Source organism: Morchella sextelata, assembly GCF_020137385.1.
Source record: "Morchella sextelata strain SCLS chromosome Unknown scls_5, whole genome shotgun sequence".
NCBI lineage: Eukaryota > Fungi > Ascomycota > Pezizomycetes > Pezizales > Morchellaceae > Morchella > Morchella sextelata.
Window position 1 is genome coordinate 275,563 of NW_025408620.1, and position 18,037 is coordinate 293,599.

The window sequence follows — 18,037 nt, forward strand, 5'->3', positions numbered from 1 at the left end:
ATTCATGAATCTTCCGGGCATTGTGGTTGATAAGACAGGACGAACAGGCCTTCCCTCGTGAAGACCCCGCGCGCCATTCCATGCTTCCTATAAACCTCTCAAAGCACCCACCACAGCCCTCAAAGCAGTGGCCACTCTCCACCAAACACCCACACTCCCATTCACTGCCAATCCCAGATGCAACAACCATTAGGACTTATGCACTGACCGCCAATGCAATCGCACGGGACCAAAATCTACATCTCTTTTCGGGCACCAATGCACCTCTTACAGCTGCCACGAGAGCTACATGAGAACCAACTTTCACTCTTTTTGTATACCTGTGTTGGAGTGCCAGATGTCGGTTTTAAGGTTCAATATACACCCCTGCGGGAGTGAGGGCTTGAGAAGCATTGTTGAATGCTCTCCCAGGTATCGGGAATGCTCAGGGAGCATTTGTAAAGGTTTGCGAGGACCTTTGCGGATGTCCTGGTTCCGCGATATATGGAGGGCCCAGGGAGCCTCCGTAAAGGCTTGGGGAGACCTTTGTAAATTTCCTGGTTCCGTGATATATGGAAGGCTCGGGGAGCCCTCGTGAATGCTCTGGAAGGTATCGCGGTTGCCCAGGAAGGTATTGCGGTCGCTCCAAGAGGTGCGCGGTTGCTTAGGGTGGTATCCCGGTTGCTTGATAGCCCCGCCGAATAGAGAGGGCCCCACAAGCACTCGCGAGAGCTCTAGGAGCACGGTTGCTTTGCGGGCCCGACGGGGTGCGCTTTTGCGCCGGCGGGCAAGAAAAATTTCCGCCACATCTTCCGCCCCATCTTCCGCGCCCACCGCCACATCTTCCGCGCACACAGCCACATCTTCCGCGCCGCATGCTCTAAGATATATTATACGGAAAAGGTCTAAAATGAGACAGTCTCTACAAATTCGAAATGTCATAGTGCGATTGTTGAATCAATTGAATCTATTGGGCTAGCATCTATCATCGCGAGTTGAACTCAGCGCCGAAACAGGACTACTCTTACTTCTCAAATCGATAGATGGATCCGGAGTATGAACTTGTCGCCGATCGATCAATTCTCGACCGCATTCTTGAATTCTTCCATGTGGGGGTTGATAGGTGTATCATTTCGAGCGTACATGTAATATATAAAGGGGAAGTTTATTAGGAGCAATATCAAAGTGTGCCATCTTGGATCGTGTCATTTTGCAACATTTATTATTGTATAGCATGTCTACCAAAATCCGTGCCATTTTAGACCTCTTCCGTACATTGTAGCATATAATTCTATAGCTACGTAGCTAAAATTAATAATACATGTAGTACTGGTTGAAGTTATATTTCTGCCCTAGCCTGCCCCGCCGGCTCGCCCGCCTGCGCCCCTGTCTGCTCCCTAATATCCTCTTCTACCTGCTCGGCCGCCTCCCACGCGAATTATTGGGGGGGGGGGGGGGGGGGGGGGGGGGGTTAGCTCCAGAAGTTAACTGCTATAGACGAGCAAGGTCGGAGCCGCATATGTATACTCAACCGTTAGTACAACCCGTCTCGCATGGCAGGAAACATCTTGTGCTGCCAATGACATTACGCTTCCTTGATCATCTTTATCTTCAACCTTTACATAAATACGCCGGTTAAGGTCGACTGGGGGTGGCATGGCGGGCCGTGAACCGGATGTAATATATTCCGCTGCCCACTCAATTCAAGTGTGCTGTATGAACATATAATCGTCCCATAAGCTACATATTACGTCATAAATTATCACTCGAAGCATTAGCGCGCTTCCTTATGAGGGATAGCGTACAACATCTAGCTCCACCTCTCTTCTGCCCCGTACATACTCTTTTTCTAAGTCTCATATATAAAGACTTAGCTACCACTGTCGGCTTTTGTCCTTCCTCTTTCAGCACACTCACCCCCGCCCTTTCTGAGTTTCTGCGCCCCGGTTCTAAGAGTTTTCCATTTTCAACCTTTAAAGTAGGTATTTGTCGGGGCTTCAATATCTCGAGATCTCTTTCTTTTCTCTTTACTCATACACTTTGGGCTATTGGTAGTCTGTGTCGGTACCTCATATCTTTCTCCCTCCTATACAACCGCCTCTATGCGTCTATACACCCTAGAGTACGACCTGTAGATATGCCCCCCCCCCCTTTCTATAGCTAACCGCTTCCATTCCTCCATCTATCCGCAAACCCCCAACCCACTCTTTCGCGTGCACCATCTACCACCACCACGCTCCAATAGAACCACCGCACGTCCCACTCTTCAAATTGCAGGCTCGTTGAATCACGCATTTCAATCAAGTTCGTTCAGCAGACGAAGAAGAGAGACGGACTAGGAACTACTAGACGTATCGCATTGCCTATGCAGCAAATATCCCTCCGCCACCTACAATGGTACGGTGGCTCCCAGAAGGGCCCCTATGATGGTAGGAAGGAGTAGAAAAGACTAAAGCTGCGGTTGGAACCTATGCCTGGCAGAGATAGGACAGCATCGGCAAGTAGGTTAGGTAGGCAGGGACTAGAACCTAAGCCGGATCTTTTTTATGTTCTTCTCCTTCTCCTCTGTTACTTCCATTAGCTAGTGGGGCTGCAGTGTTTTCTATCGGAATAGACATAGACTGGACAACTCAATGCCCACCAGTATCGTCATTGCTATTCCTCCATGTCTTTCTTGTCCTGTGAATATGAACTCCCAGGTCATCGCCCGGTTCATACGCATTCTCTAGATGTACTCACTTGAGCACGAAGCTAGCTAGGCGGCAAGATATACTTTCGCCTTCCTTGTATACTCAATCAAAAGGTCTGTTGAAAAATAATAGGCTGAAGGTAGTGATGGGCACGAGCCGGCTCGAGCTCTCATGTTTATACCTTAAAATAGACCTTACAGTAAGTCGGCATATAGAGTTCATATTCAGGATGAATATTGGGGGAAAAATTCTGATATAAATCACCAAGCTCTGGCTTTCACGAACCATTACTAAGGTTTCGCTAGGCTCGAGCTTTTTGGATATGGGCTCGAGCTGGCTCGGGCTCGTCACTAAGAGAGCTCGACCTGTTCGAGCCTAAAGCTCGAGCTCAAAGCTCGAGCCAGCTCGGCTCGTGCCCATCACTAGCCGAAGGTATTCCATACTGACACGATCGATCTTAATTGGATTTACAGTAAATAATCCTGAATGTAGCCCCGCAGAGCTAGCAGCAGGCACGTTAGATAAGGTGGCCATAAAAATCAGTCTTCGGTCATTAGACTCCCTGCCACTCTTGTGGCTCCAGCTTTCTGATCATTGACACGGATGAGTCATGGAGAAACATAGTAGAGTTTACTACTCCCATATATCCCCTCACGTTTTCAAGAAAACGTACCAAGCCCAAGATGTGACGTAAACCCCTCGGCGCCCCCCGCCCCCCTTGCTTCTGCCCTCAATCATAAGATGTTCGACAGAGTTATGTTATCCTGAAGTATAACCACCTTTGATCTAGAATTTGGATATGCACCGTCAAATATAGGCGTTTGTGTGGATATAGATTGATACGAAGCTGGGGGGTAGATTTTTCGAGATAGCATACGAGGCAGAAAGAAGCAGAAAGGAATGGTGTATTCTAGAACAAAAACGGACATACGTACCTCGAACTAGACAAAAACTAGAATTCATTAAGGGCGGGGTTTTAGATTAGGTACTGTCTATTGGAACCTCCTAGCTAGATTACCTAAACAAAGATCATTTAAAGGTTTCCGAGGTGAAATATCTGGTTAGAGTTGGTGACAAAGATGGGTGAGACGGATGTGTTTCCGTACTGTGATGACTTTCACGTCGGTAGGATTGAATTTCATTCTATTGCCAAGTCGTCACAGAAACCCAAGCTTGGACATTCCTTTTTATACAGAGGTATTCTTGGTGGTCCAATAAGTAGACCTGGATACTAGCTGGGGTTTGTTCTATCGCTGGGTGCCGTAAGAGCTCAAGGTGATGTAGCCATAACGGGTGGGCGCGAGAAACAGGTAAATAATTTTCCTAGAGCCCCCCTCTAAGTCGTTGAATGGGAGCCACATAAACAATGCTTGCACATACTCAACGACTCACCACACAACCCGGTTTTCCTTTGCGGGACTTTTGTGCACAACAAGCCCGCCCCCTCTATTATCTTCACATAGCTCATAGCTCCTCATGGATACTACCCGCTACGAGCATATTCTCTCTGGAGATGTCACGATACCAATCGAAACACCTCAACTGGCCTCCATCACAGCTTCATTCTCACCACAACCCCACGGTCCCCGGAACAATAGTATTCCTATGTCCATTCCCCCCCCTGCTCCCCCTTCCTCCACCCCTCCCCTCCCCGCTCCTCCAAACCTCTGGTCACCTGCCAACTCCATTCGATATGCAACTGAGCCATCTCAGGGCTACGGGCGCCTCCGTCATCTAGACCGTATGAAGCGCGAACAACACGTCCTAGCAGCGCATGAGCCCCTGGTTATGAAATGGGATATGCAAGATCTCAGTAAGATTATCGAAGCTCTTGAATCAAGCAGCAAAGGTCCCCAGAAACAAAAGAAGCCGTGGCAAGACAAAAGAGACGAACCAGCTTCAAAATTCGATCCGAGAGCACCACATTTTGATGTGGTTTTGATTGATCTAACGAACGCATCAGAGAGCCTGTACGTCAAGTGTACAGAGAGTGACATTGACGACAGTAACCTAGAGGATCTAGGGGAAGCCGAGTTACCACAAAAAGAGGGAGATGGGGGGAACGAACCTCACGATAGCCCTGGGAATAATAATGCCAGGGGTGATAGAGTGAGAAAGGACATAAATAATCTATCAATGGAGAGCCTAGCAGGTCGTCCTGGGTGGTTGTTTCTATGGGTCGGTACCACGGAGAATATACCAGAAGGTAGACGCATATTAGGAAAATTCGGCTTCAGAAAGGTTGAGTGCATAGGATGGATGAAAACTACCAATGGAACTTGGGACAAGGTCATAATACCCGAGGGTGAATATCTTTCCTCTGAGCCTGCCGGAAATGGTGTTCTCCGCCGTGGGCTCGAATGGTGTTTAGTGGGTGTCAAGGGGACAGCAAAACGGCAAGTCCAGCTATTTGTTAACGTTTCCATGGATTTTGACTGACTTATTTATGTTATCTAGCACCTATGATTCACATCTCATCCACTGTAATGTCAGTACAGATGTACTAGTCTGTGACGGCTCATGTTCTCCAAAGTCCTCGTTGCTCTCGAGGATTATCGAGAATTTTTCCATGGGCCAACGTCGCCTTCATTTATTTGCTAAGCCTGGAGATGAGCGCTCTGGATGGGTATGCGTTGGCAAGGACTTCACAGAAACCACTTTCGATTGTAGGAAGTACATGAGGTTCTGGGAGGAAAAGGGAAAACACGGATGGTTAATGCCGTTTGACGCAGGTCTCTATTCCCGAAGGCTTTAGTAGTCAGCACATGGTTGATGATCGTTAACATAAATTCTAGAGATCGAATACTTTCGTCCAAAGACCCCTCCACTGCAAGTCCGAAAGCGTGAACGCACTGGTTTAGGCTTAAGCATCGCCACTAAAACTTCCCATAGTTCAATCAATAACAGAGGAAAGTGGGAAGATGATCCTCCAAAGTTCTTTCACAATGGCCAGAGAAAAAGACCAGTTATGCGTTATACGTCCCCGGAAGATGACCCCAAAAACCATAATAAATTTCTTGTCCCCATCAGTGGCAATAGGGGTGCGGATCCTGCTTCGGAATCCACACAAGTCCCGAACCAGTCCGTGCCGAAAATTCGACTCAATTACCAAAATTCACATGTCACTCAACTCAGAAGTGCTTCTGAGCCTAACCCAGGCACACAAGGGGTGCAATTTCATCCATCTCCCAGTGCTAGGAGCTTTAGTCCGAATTCTTTATCAAGGAAAGCTCAAGGGAGCACAAGCAATCCTACAATGACCGATATTCCGTCACAGAATACTAGTTCTGTAGCATCTTCAACTGGTGGAGACTATTATTTCTTGGCTAGCGGTCTAATCCCGAATAAGAAATCGGATATTCCATCGGATAATAAGGATTCTGCTCCAAAGCCATATCAGCAGTACCTCCTCCAGTCATCCAAACCGACTAAGCCCAGTCTGCCCAGTTCTCGTATTCCCTCAGTCGGTTCTCAACAAGGGAGTAGGAATATACCTAGTAACTCTACTAGTAACCCCCCTTCTCATCAGTCAATGTCAAGATCAGTGTCATTGCAGTACTCTTCTCCTTTGGACGTTCATCCCGCACACCCTCATCAATCCAGTCATTTCCTCGCGGAGCCTAGAGAAGCCAAACCATCCCATTCAGCCGTTACTGTCTCTCTTCCCATTCCAGCTTCTACTGCCGAGTATCGACACAATCCACCACCACCGGGCCTTTACGTAAGTCAATCTCTGGAGGATTCCACAAGCATTATACCCACTATTACTCAGAACATGAGACGTAGGTCTATGCCCGGAGTAGATTTTTTAAATGTTACTGGAAATATGCAACACAATGTATTTCAGAATGGCAGGCGGTCTATGAGTACTGGTGATTTTCCTGGTCAGATCCACGGTATTCAGGGTATCCAGGGTAGTCAGTACCCAAACCCCCAATATTTGCAAGTTCCTGGGCAAAACGCTCCCCCTATGATGGCTCACATGGGACCAATAAACCCCATTATCATGCCCCACCAGTCAGTTGTCTATCCTAGCTGTGGTCAGCACCACGGGTATCAGCAGCAGCAACAGCAGCAGCAGCAGCAGCAGCAGCAGCAACCAATACATGCGGCTCGACAGCATATACATATGCAGATACAACATCTACAGTTGCAGCAACAACATATCAGGATGCAGCAGCATCAAATTCAAATGCAGCAGCACCAGAATCACATACAGCAGCACCAGAATCACATACAACAGCACCAGAATCACATGCCGCAGCAGCAGCAGCAGCAGCAGATGGCCAATGCGTACCCGGCCCATCAGCTTCATCCCCAACAGACCCAGCAGTTACAACCACAGCCACAATTCGGACAGCATAATGCAAACGGATTCCAGTATTAGCGTTGACATAAGAACCTTTCGAGAATATTAGCATCAGACTGAAGCCCCAGGCCGTCAGAGCTCATCGACAGCATACCGATAGCCAGTATCACAAAACAGCTCATCTTTTAGACACTTCATTTTAACGGCAATATCCTTTTTCTTTTCCCTGGTCGGAGTGATAACGGAGAGTCCTTCCTGAGAGGGCCTGCTTGAAAGTCATTGTTTTTCTTATTCTTTAAGGCGGGTCTTAGCAAAGCCCCTTGGGATCTTTAATGTCTTTTCATCCTCTGGTGGCTTCCTAGTATAGAAGGAAATTACTGACCACGGCCTTTGTTATAAGCCTAGACTTTATTAGTATCTTAGTAATGACAACTATTATTGTTGTGATAGTAAAGAAACTTATATCTTGATCACTGCGAAAATGGCCTCATGTGCAATTGTCACTTCTAATACCCGAGTGATTCATAGTGCATCACTCGGTGATATGGTAAATGTGATGCAGTGATGTGAAATGATGTGATGTGATGTGATTCACGAAGGGCTTCCTGGAAATGTGAATAGAGCTAGAATGATGATTGAGATTTGAAGGATGGACCGTGTAGTGGTTGATGGATAAGTTTAACTAAGTCACTTGGCTTTCTTGATATTACGCGGCCACCCGCAATTTTGGCCACGAAGCCAAACCACCCGACGTCCTAGCGCCTTGTGTGATTTTTTTCAGGCCACGGTAGCCCACACAAACACGCCCAGCCCCACCCCTCGGAGATCAAGAGCATAGAGGCAGCAACAAGGCTGTTTGAATTCAAAATCTTCCTAGATAGTAAATATAGGTCGAAATGCTTCAAGAAAAGGCCTAGAGAGGTGATATTAATACCTCGGAATGGTGATAGTATTGGTTTGGAATACGATTTAGTAGTCTAGATTCACACTGCGACAACAACAATGACGGAAAGGAAATTGATGTGACGACAAGTAGACTTTACCTGTTTGGGAACCATTTGCCTCTAACAAAACCTAACCATCACTCCGCGAACAATTGACGTCCACAATTAAGTGAATGCTCGGGGTCTTCTATTTCCCTTTTCTGCCGCCAACTCATCATTGTTAGATCTTTACACAATACTGTTACAACCTTGATGGAACGAAGGGTTAATGTTATGGCACCCGTATAAATGCCAAAGAAGATAAAGATATTTCGCAAAATTCAGGTTGAAATTTATATAAATACAACCCAACCGTTCCCATTCCCCCCATTGCACCACGCTTCCACGCTCACTCGCACAGAACCCAAGTTTTTCCAGAAATGCAATACCAGTGAGAAATCAAAACCCGACCGTCATGCAAAGACATGAGCTAAAATAAAATATCTTTCCCTTTATCGTTCCCATCTCTTATCACAAAGAAAAAAAAAAGAAAAAATCTGAAAAAAAAAAAAGAGAAAAAACAGACAGCCCTCATCACATGAAAAAATACCCAACGTTAAAAAACCTAGTTACAATTTTTTCTTTTTCATACCAACCAAACCCATAATAGTGACAGGCAACGCGGAGCGTGTTAAAGGATGAGACGACTAAAAATTTAGACCGGGGCAGGAGCAGAAAACAGAAAAAATAAAGCGGGAATGTAACAGTGCACAGAGAGTGAATAAGAATAAGAAACCCCCTATCCTAGTGAAGAAACAGATGGTGGTTAATAAACACAGTAGTAAAGAGTTAAGTATTGGTGAGGAAGAATATTTCCGAAGGAAAATAATAAAGTATAATTGTAGAAGTGAATACCCAGACCGAAACACAAGACAACCACCCAAGCAAGAGAAAACCCCGAGAAAATAGAAACGCTACTAGAAAGTAATACCCTGCTGGAACAAAACAACGAACCCGAACACAAAGAAAAAAAGATAACACCTGTTCTCTATGGCCCCTGCTGTTGCTGCTGTTGCTGTTGCTGTTGCTGTTGCTGTTGCTGCTGCTGTTGCTGCTGCTGTTGCTGCTGCTGCTGCCCAGCTAACATTGCCTGTCCCAGCCTTGGGCTTTGCTGCACACTCATAGGACTCTGTACGCTTGTTGAACGCTGTTGCTGTGGTGTAGCACTTCTACTCGCAACATTTGCCCCCGGCCCGACAGGACCATTCGCACCAATCATTGGCCCAGTATTGGCCGCTGCAGCCCTTGCGGCCTGTTGCTGTTGTGCGCGTGCTAGAAGCTGTGAAGTAGGCGGAGATGATGCCATGTTCGGTATACCTTGCCCGTTTCCATTTGCTGACACGGTCATTGTTTGTCTGATTTGGTGATGATAGTTAGCGAGATGTTGTTGGGTGGCCTTAGCAATTTCCGATGGGGGGAGATGAGGGTGCTGATGCTGTACAAGAGCTGTCATTTCCGCCGCTGTTAGCTGAAATTGTCCTCTGCCTGCCAGTTACACAGCTGTCAGCTGCTTGGGGACAACGGGGATAGAGAAGGGAGTTTGACTAACCTGCCGGCGCTTGTTGTTGCTGGGGATTTAGTGGTTGCTGATTTTGCATTCTAGGAGAGCCTGCCTGGCCGTTGGCTGCGTTTGCCGGTCTTTGACCTCCTAATGCTGCCTGTTGCGCTTGCTGTAACATAGCTTTCACTGCGGCTGGATCTCGGCTTCCAACAGCACCAGCCGGAAATCCTTGCATCCCCGCTTGAGAATAAGACTGGCCCTGGGCTGCCTGCTGCTGCTGCTGCTGTTTCAGGTGAAGAGTCCGAAGTTGCGCCATTTGTTCGGCAGTCATAGGAGCCCGCATTTGCGGTTGGGGGTGTACACGAGCGCCCATTGGTATACCGTTCATACCTACAGGAACACCCCCATTCTGAATGACACCTGGTTGGGCTCTGGCACCTGCAGGAAGACCATTCGGCATAGCAGCTTGGGGAACCCTTTGTCCAGGAACAGGCACTCCATGTGCAAGAGCTTGTTGCTGTGCTGGGTGAAGTCTACCGGCCTGGGCGGGGAGTGGCTGTCCTTGTGGGTTCTAAATTTTTTATTAATATGATTGGAAAGTGTTACTCGTGTTGAGATACTTACTCTACCTGCTTGTTGCATCTGTAATTGAGCTGCATACAATGCCTTGTGTTCTAGTTGTTTCTGCTCGCGGTCGTATTTCAAGTTGCTGAAAAATGCCGGAGTCCTCTGGGTGGAGGTAGTGCTCGCAGGATCTTGTGCCTTCCTCATCGCAGCTATTTGCGCAGCTGCTGAAAGTTAATAATCAATGTCTAGGAAATGGTGGGGAAACAGATAGCGTACCTCTTCCACTCTGTTGTTTGCTGATACTTGTCTCTCTCTTCTTCGCCAACTTCCTCATGGCTTCAAAGATATTGAAGTACTTCGTTACCCGTCTCTTCTCAACTTTGACGGGCACTGTTCCCCGTCTCTTTGTTATTCCATTAGGGTTATTACCACCAACACTGCCTGGGTTAGCAACATATATGCCACCAACTCTTGCCGCAATATCGAGTCGTTGTTGAACAGGTTTGTAGTATGGACTTTTCATGAAATCCGGCGGCGCCGGTTCTAATCCAATCCACCTCTCAAAACACTCCCACGGACTCCTCCTTTCTGATCCCGAATGCCATGTCCCTTCTAGTTGCATGCAAGTTGACACAAGAGCCCAGTTGTGATGATAATCTCTTGCCAGTTGTTTAAGCATGTCATCTTCGGCAGAAGTCCATAAGCTTGGTAAACGAGATTCAAAGAATGCTTGTGGAGGCAGATCACTTGGCGGTCGGAATAAGTGAGCATTGTGTATTCTTGAGAGAAGAGCCTTCGAACCAGGGTTAAACAGCGCAACATCTGTCTGCTCTGGGGGCAATGGGACAGGCTTTCTTGTCTTGTCTTTTTCTCGCTTGCCGTGTTGTCCATACGGACCACCACTGGTAATATCGTCTTCGTCTGAGTCATCGGCGAATAGCTCATAGTTCTCATCATATTCGTAACGGCTTTTCTTCCGGGGAGGACCTTCTTCCTCTCGTTTCAACGACAACTTACCCGTGCAGTACTTGGTCACTGGAATGATAGGTGTCATCCACTCTTCGTCGACATGCTCAAATCTTCGACTCTCAACATTAGGTGGTTTCGGGGGTGCAAATAGTGGTAATTGTCCCAGCATGTCCTCTGCGGCCTTAGTTGGTGCAACCCCAAATATAGTCTCATCGGGCGAAAGGGCGAATAGTGCAGCTGGGGGCGGATCTTGAAGATACCCAAAAAAGTCTGGTATTCCCCATCCCACACCCCCACTCTGTTCGATTCCGTTCGGAAAATAATCTTCGCTTCCCTCGTCGTCCGGAGTCGCGCCCCCAACAACCAACTCCGGTGTAGGCTGGTTTAATTCTGAAAAGGACCCTGCACCTCCCATTTCCACATCGCCTCCACTAGCAAGCTTTTTCTTCTCGTCTCTTATCCCCTTCGGAACTACTCCCCATTTTCGTTTATCCACAACTAACTCTTGCTTATCTTCGCCTATTTCGTGCCACTCCGCACACCAATCAGCAACCTGCTTGGCGACCGCAATCTTCCACTTTCTCTCTTCCCTGAAATCTTCTCTCAACCACTTTGCTTCCTCAATGAGATAATCCCAATGGCATTTCCTCCTCTTAGGCTCCCTTGCTCTCGCAATCTGCCTCAAGCTAGAGTTGCCCGTATCTTGATTCTTCTGGATCATTTCCAAAATCCTCGCGGCCTGAGACTCAAAGTAATGCACTTGATGGTTGCTCGTGCTCACAGTCTTATTAGCTCTACTGATGAGTTCCTTTGCAGAGGTGTGAGCCGATTTCACGGTATACAGCACATCGAACATTTCCAGGTTTTTCTTCTTGTCCCCGTCTGTTGGTGGCGGGTCAGCAATGCCGTATCGAGTGAGAACATCAGTTTTACTGCCGGGTGGGAATTGCGCACTTCTTCCTCTTGCTGCTGCTGCTTGATCACGACGACGTGCAACGACTATCATGCCCTGATTTTCCTGATCCTCACGCAACCGCTGGGCCTCTGCTTCTGCGGCCGCCGCTGCATAGTGTGCGGATGAAATCACGACTTTGTGCAGCTTTGCCCGCGATTTCTCTCTTTGCTTATTTCGGCCTATTGTCTTTGATAGTTTCAGTCGTGGTGGAGAAACGGACTTAGTCGAGGCGGGTACTGAAGCTCGAGTCGCATCGGGAGTTGGAAGGTTGATATCCATAGCGGTTGTGTCAGTAACTGGAATAGGTTGAACAAAATTTGGTTTCTCTGCAGATTCAGCTGCCGACGCACTTGACTCTTCAGCCGTGGCTGGGATTGGTGATGGATCTAGGGGCATCTCCGGCGCCTTCTCTTCTGTAATTTCCATTCGCTCATCTTCCCCAGGTATCTCGTCTCTCTTCAAGGGCTCATCGTCCAGCTCATCATCACCTTCCGGTTCTGGCTCGGGACTAGGCTGGTAGGGAACCGAGATCGCTTCGGGATCATGATGCTCAGCTTCTCCCATTTCCACATCACCCTCCTCCTCTTCTTCCACCTCCTCCTCCTCTTCCTCCTCCTCCTCCTCCTCTTCCTCCTCCTCTTCCTCCTCCTCTTCTCCTTCTTTGTCCTCTTTGATTTCCGTTTCCACCCTCACCTCTACAGGTTCTGGTGTCTTTTCTTTAACCTCAATAGTTGCTTGTACTTCTGGTTCGGGGGAGGGTATATGAATTGGTACTTCCTTCTCTTGTGTTGAGAGCACCTCCTTGACAGTCTCCTCCACAGCCTCAACTATTTCCTCTCTATGCTGGGCTGGGGGCTCTGCTGGGGCCTTCCTTCGTACTGAAAGAGGCTCTGGTTCTCGACTGCCCACAAGCTGTACTTGGTCTTCGTCATCCTCCTCATCGTGCGCATGGGACATCACCAACTCTGGCGCAGCTTTGATCTCATTGTTAAATGAGGCGACCTTATTTGTGGTAACAGTAGATGGGACGATAGGTTCGCCATTTGCTAGTTGATGTTCTAACCTCAATTGCGCAGAAGGATCAGGGGACTGCTGACCAGCTAAGGAAACGGCAACGATAGACTCCATAGGCTTCGAAGTTATCGGAGTGGTTGGCTCTTTGTCCTTTACAGGTACTACTGGGGCTTCCTGTGTTAGTGGATTTGTAGCTTGCTGATCCTCCACTCCATCCGCATTAGGTAGAGAAGATATTTCCTTCTTTTCTTGCTCTTGCAGACCCCCCTCTTCTACCGGAATTTCTCGCGGCGGAATTGTCGGAAGTGTTGGTTCAGTATCCACTTCCGCCTCCACAACCTCTTCGGCCATCGAAACCGAAGGCAGAGCGGCATCCGGCCGGTCGCTACAGCATTCTGGTTCCTTCTCCACCACGACACCAGCTTTCTCATCCTCCTCTGCCTGTGATGACGAAACAGATGCAATTCTGTCACCACCATTCTCGGTAACTACTTCTCGAGTATCTTTCTTGTCTGTTCCGGCGCTTTGGCTTTCTAGGGCCATGTGGCTTGCATCTGGGCTTGTTGCAGAAGATAATGCAGCATTTCCCGGTGTTCCGAATCCATCCCCTCCATCTACAGACGAGGTGGGAGAAGATACCTCTGGGTGTGCCGATCCTTCTTTTTCTGGTGAGGCAAAAGCTATCGGGTAAGGTCGGTTGTGTTGTCCAGTTAACACGACAAGTGGAGCATGAGGTGGAAGCTGTTGTAGCTGAGATGGATGAGCAGGCAGACGAGCTTCCTCTCTGTGTTCAAATATCTTGGCTATGGGCCGAACGGGCGGGGTGACTGGTACTATAGATGATTCTTGAGAGCCAAGAACTTCTGTTTCAGTGGATTTCGGTAATGGTGACGCTTCCTTGAGTTTCTCAAGATCCCGAACAGTTTCGGCTGATGCGATGAGTGGTTTATCAGAAGGTGCGGTATCTTGCATGGTAACATCCTCCCCTGGCCGTTCTGTGAGCGCCTTTGGTATTGGCGGCGGACGAACACCGAAAGCTTCTTCCTTCTCATCAGGTACCTTAGTTGTAGTCTCTTGGATCACTGGGACACCTCCAAGATTGAATATTGGTGCTAAAGGTTCCGATCGAGAATCATCAACAGCTGGAGAAGGTTTGCTTGAGGAAGCTCTACTAGGGTGATCTTGGTCTAAAGGTTGTGCTGATTCATCTTCCATAGTCGAATCTCCATCTGTTCTATTCCCATTCGGTGCTGGTAGATCAACAGTTGGCTCATGTCGTACTGATTCGTCGTTAGGATCACGACGTTGCCTCTTCTCAACAGGTAACTCAGGCGAACTTGTAGACTTTGGTCGGGCTTTTGGCTGTTTAACAACTGTTGAAGGAAAGTGAATTGAAGTCTGCACTGTGGATTTTGGGGGCGTTGATGTTCCGGGGGATACGGATGGGTGCGACAGTCCACGAGTAGGAGTTGCCTTTGGAAGTCCACCAGGTTCGGGAAGGTACGAAGAATGTTGTGGTAAAGTAGACTCTTTAAATAACCTACCTCTGCATATAGTTAGCGAGGGAAGTGTGAGCTTTAAGAATTGATGCCTACTTCTCAATATCATTCTCTTCGAGGAAGCGCTTTTCGGCGTCCTCCATGTTTGCTGCGCCATAGTCCTCTACTGTTCCCCAAGCCGCCATAATATCGGCATTGGGGAATTCCTTTGAGCGCTCGACGTGACGACATACTGCGTAGAGCTCTTGTAGTTTTCGTTTCCTTGAGATTATAATAGATCTAAAAAATTTAATTTAATTAGCCATGTGCGCAACCATGTAATTGTACTCGGTAGTTGACAATTATAGTTGGCGGTTGACCCTCGAGTGTTGTCGTGTCGCGATAAATTGACTATTTTGATATTCAAAGTACGCGACGTGTCGTCGCAACGGTTACCGAGCCGGGGGGCGGCAACCAACGCACCCCCCGAAGCGAAGAAGAAAGCTCAAAGATACGAGCACAACGAAAGGGAAAATTAGAACTCACTTCCACTCGTCGCAAACAGCGTTGAGGGCATCTTTCCGCAGATTCTCGATGGTGATCTTCTCGACCATATCTCCTCCGCCCGGTCCTGTCGCATAGAAGATATATACAGAACACTCCTCTCGCTTAGGGCCGACTCTGCGGCTCAGTCAGCACTAGACATCGAAAAATGATAAAACTACGAGGGGGATAGGGTAAACAGAGCCGGAGAAAACGATTACCGTATATAGCAGCCTGTGTAGAGGGGTTGTTGTCGTGGATATGGGGACAGAGGTAGTTGAGGGGGATGAGGTGACGTTGGGGGAGAGGAAGGGTTAGGGTTTCTCTGGTCGCAGGTGTGGTGTGGGCTCTCTGTGGAGTTCTCTCTCTTCTGGCGGCGGAAGGTTGGGAGAGGTTGCGAGGGGACACCAACTTGGTTGGCTGGGCACGACGAGAGGAGGAACGTGAAGCAAAAAATTGGTTAGGCTGGGGTGGGGGCAACAGCAAGCAGCCTGCCGATTAGGGAACAGCGTGGCGGGATAAGCGTTATCACGTGAGAAAATCTTGGCATTTGGAAAATAATTCTCACGTTCCAACCGCGATAGTAAGAGGATTTAGGCGACCAAGAGCATTCACCACCAGCCCATACTCGAATTCGCCCCTTATCCCCATCGCAATGGCAAAAAGAAAGAGACAATCTACCGCCGCTGCTGCTGCTGCAGAGGCTACTCCGGAGAAGAGCGAGGTCCCAGTCAACTCAAATAAGTCAATTGCTGTGCCCACTACAAAACTTCCACTACTCCCAGCAGTCGGCAATCTCTCACTTTCAGACTCACCTGTTGGAGGAATCAATTTCCAGGTCATTACAGGCTCCTACGAGAAGACTCTCCATGGATTTGTCGTCACTATCCCCGAAACACCAGCTGCAGAGACCACCGAGACAGATACGAACTCAATCTCTCTTCCGGCGACATTTGCAGATTCGTTTCTCTTCACTGCTCACACGGCGCCCATAGAAACGCTCTCAATATCCCCTGTTGGAACTGGCTCTGGTTCTGGTAAACGAATTCTCGCTACATCTTCTGCTGACGAGCACATCCACCTCTACACCCTCAGCTCAATACTCTCACGCACTACCTCCTCTACTAAGAGGATTTTAAAACCCTCCTCAACCGCCACTGCTTCCAATCCCAAGAACAAGCACTTGGGAACTCTTACCCACCACCTCAATACCCCCACTGCCCTTGTCTTCACCCCCACCCGCTCAAAGCTCATCTCTGCCGGTCTCGATGGTCAGATCCACATCCTCCGCTGTCGCGACTGGGCACTCATGTCAACGCTGAAATGCCCTAAACCCAAAGCTAAACCTATAAATTACGCCAAAAACTACACAGACGGCTACGGACCAAGAATCGAGACCTTCAGCTCCGAGGGCGTGTATGGCGGTGGAGCCGGGGGTGTTAATGACGTCGCTCTACATCCCAGTCAAAAGATTCTGCTTTCGGTAGGGAAGGGCGAGAGGGGAGTTCGGATGTGGAATTTGATGACTGGTCGTAAAGCCGGTGTCTTGATGTTTGGCCGCGACGATGTACCTCATAAGTTTGGACGAGAGAGTACCAAGGTGGAATGGTCAAGCGACGGAAGCGAGTACGCCGTTGCGTTCGAGAGAGGTGTCGTTGTTTTTGGAGCGGACTCAAAGCCGAAGTGCCGTATAAGCGCAACTCCAGTCTCCAAGATCCACAAAATTCACTACATGAGGCTTCCGTCAACCCTTACCCGCCCTGGTGTCTCTACCGAGAATGACGAGGAAGAGGTCTTGGCAGTATCAACTGAAGATGGTCGTATCCTCTTTTACTCCACCGCACTCCCGAAACCTGCGTCGGAGGATGAGACTCCCGATATTGATTCCCCCACTCTTCTCGGAGTACTTGGAGGTAAATCAATCGGCATGGTTGGTCGTGTAAAAGACTTTGCTACAGTTAAGGTTTCTGGGAAACTATTCGTAATCACCGCGAGCTCAAGCGGTGTTGTCCGAGTATGGGAGCTTGATACCACTGAGGATAGGGAGATAAAGAAGATCCGCGTGGACGAGAAGGAGGTCACTGATCGACAGGTTGGCAAGTTGGTGGGGATCTATGAGACAGAAAGGAGAATAACGTGCCTGGGAGCTATGGAGATGGAGGTTGGCGAAGAGGTTGATGAGCCCGAGGAGGCTGTAGAAGAGGATAGTGATAGTGATACCGACGATGATGATGAAGAGGAGTAGACTTAGTTTAATTCTTGGGTGTTTGTGGATAAAAGTTTAGGAATAGCTTGGCTGTAACATATCATGTGATTGCTTTTAGTCGCGTTCGAAGTCATAAATTCTCACTCGGCACTTTCTCGATGTTCCCTACACATATTGCTTTTTCTCAAGTGCAGCTATCAACATCCCATAGTCTCGTTCCCAAGTTTTTTTGTATGATTGTGCACAGTCTAGGCACGAGACTACCCGTTACACTAGCGACTTAGTTCACCCCGTGTGCCTTACATACACCAGCCAAACACCTACTCCTCACCATTCCCTCGCCTGCACTACATATTCAGGTGGTCAGACACGAAGTCGCCCTGAAGAACGGAAATATCAGCTTCCATCCTCATCTTGTCATCTCTAGAGCGTAGTGCTCATCCTGTATGCTGACATAACACTACTCCCCAAAATGTGCCCAGGTACCTGGATCGCTATCGTATCCGGCCTCGAATCCAGATCTATCTGATCAGTCTCGCCAATATCTCCCTCGTATCGGACGGTACTTCTGGCTCCGGCAGTATGACTCTCTTACTCACCTTTCAACAGTGCTACAGTTAGTATACAGAGGTGGTGACCCAGGTTGCAGAGACGGTGTGCTGTTCATCCTTAAGGCTAACATATATCTGCCGTCGTCACGGATTAAAACTAGGGATCTGAGACTTCGGGTGCACGTGGGACCGACAGATCAGCCCTTGGGTAGGGCGATGGTCGCACTACTTGACATGTCCCAACATTTCTAAGGTGTCGATTTTCTACATGTATGCAGCGCCAGCGAGTGAT

The 18,037-nt window shown here is 48.3% G+C and overlaps 4 protein-coding genes across 4 annotated transcripts; 2 read left to right on the top strand and 2 right to left on the bottom strand.

Annotated features, from left to right (window-relative positions):
- Nucleotides 1–303: 303 nt before the first annotated feature.
- H6S33_010587 (uncharacterized protein) lies at nucleotides 304–921 on the bottom strand (the record flags this gene model as incomplete). Its single annotated transcript, XM_044842511.1, has 1 exon — nucleotides 304–921. One exon carries the CDS (start codon nucleotides 919–921, stop codon nucleotides 304–306), a length of 618 nt encoding a protein of 205 aa, XP_044696517.1.
- A 3,224-nt stretch (nucleotides 922–4,145) lies between these two features.
- On the top strand, nucleotides 4,146–7,056 carry H6S33_010588 (uncharacterized protein; the record flags this gene model as incomplete). The annotated part of the gene is made up of 4 exons (XM_044842523.1): nucleotides 4,146–5,065; nucleotides 5,127–5,401; nucleotides 5,465–6,390; nucleotides 6,913–7,056. The coding sequence occupies 4 exons, from the start codon at nucleotides 4,146–4,148 to the stop codon at nucleotides 7,054–7,056; spliced, it is 2,265 nt and encodes a 754-aa protein (XP_044696518.1).
- Nucleotides 7,057–8,949: 1,893 nt separating this feature from the next.
- On the bottom strand, nucleotides 8,950–15,059 carry H6S33_010589 (uncharacterized protein; the record flags this gene model as incomplete). The annotated part of the gene is made up of 6 exons (XM_044842534.1): nucleotides 8,950–9,446; nucleotides 9,511–10,033; nucleotides 10,087–10,250; nucleotides 10,306–14,513; nucleotides 14,563–14,745; nucleotides 14,992–15,059. The coding sequence occupies 6 exons, from the start codon at nucleotides 15,057–15,059 to the stop codon at nucleotides 8,950–8,952; spliced, it is 5,643 nt and encodes a 1,880-aa protein (XP_044696519.1).
- A 584-nt stretch (nucleotides 15,060–15,643) lies between these two features.
- Nucleotides 15,644–17,233, top strand: H6S33_010590 (uncharacterized protein; the record flags this gene model as incomplete). Its single annotated transcript, XM_044842540.1, has 1 exon — nucleotides 15,644–17,233. The coding sequence occupies one exon, from the start codon at nucleotides 15,644–15,646 to the stop codon at nucleotides 17,231–17,233; it is 1,590 nt and encodes a 529-aa protein (XP_044696520.1).
- Nucleotides 17,234–18,037: the final 804 nt, after the last annotated feature.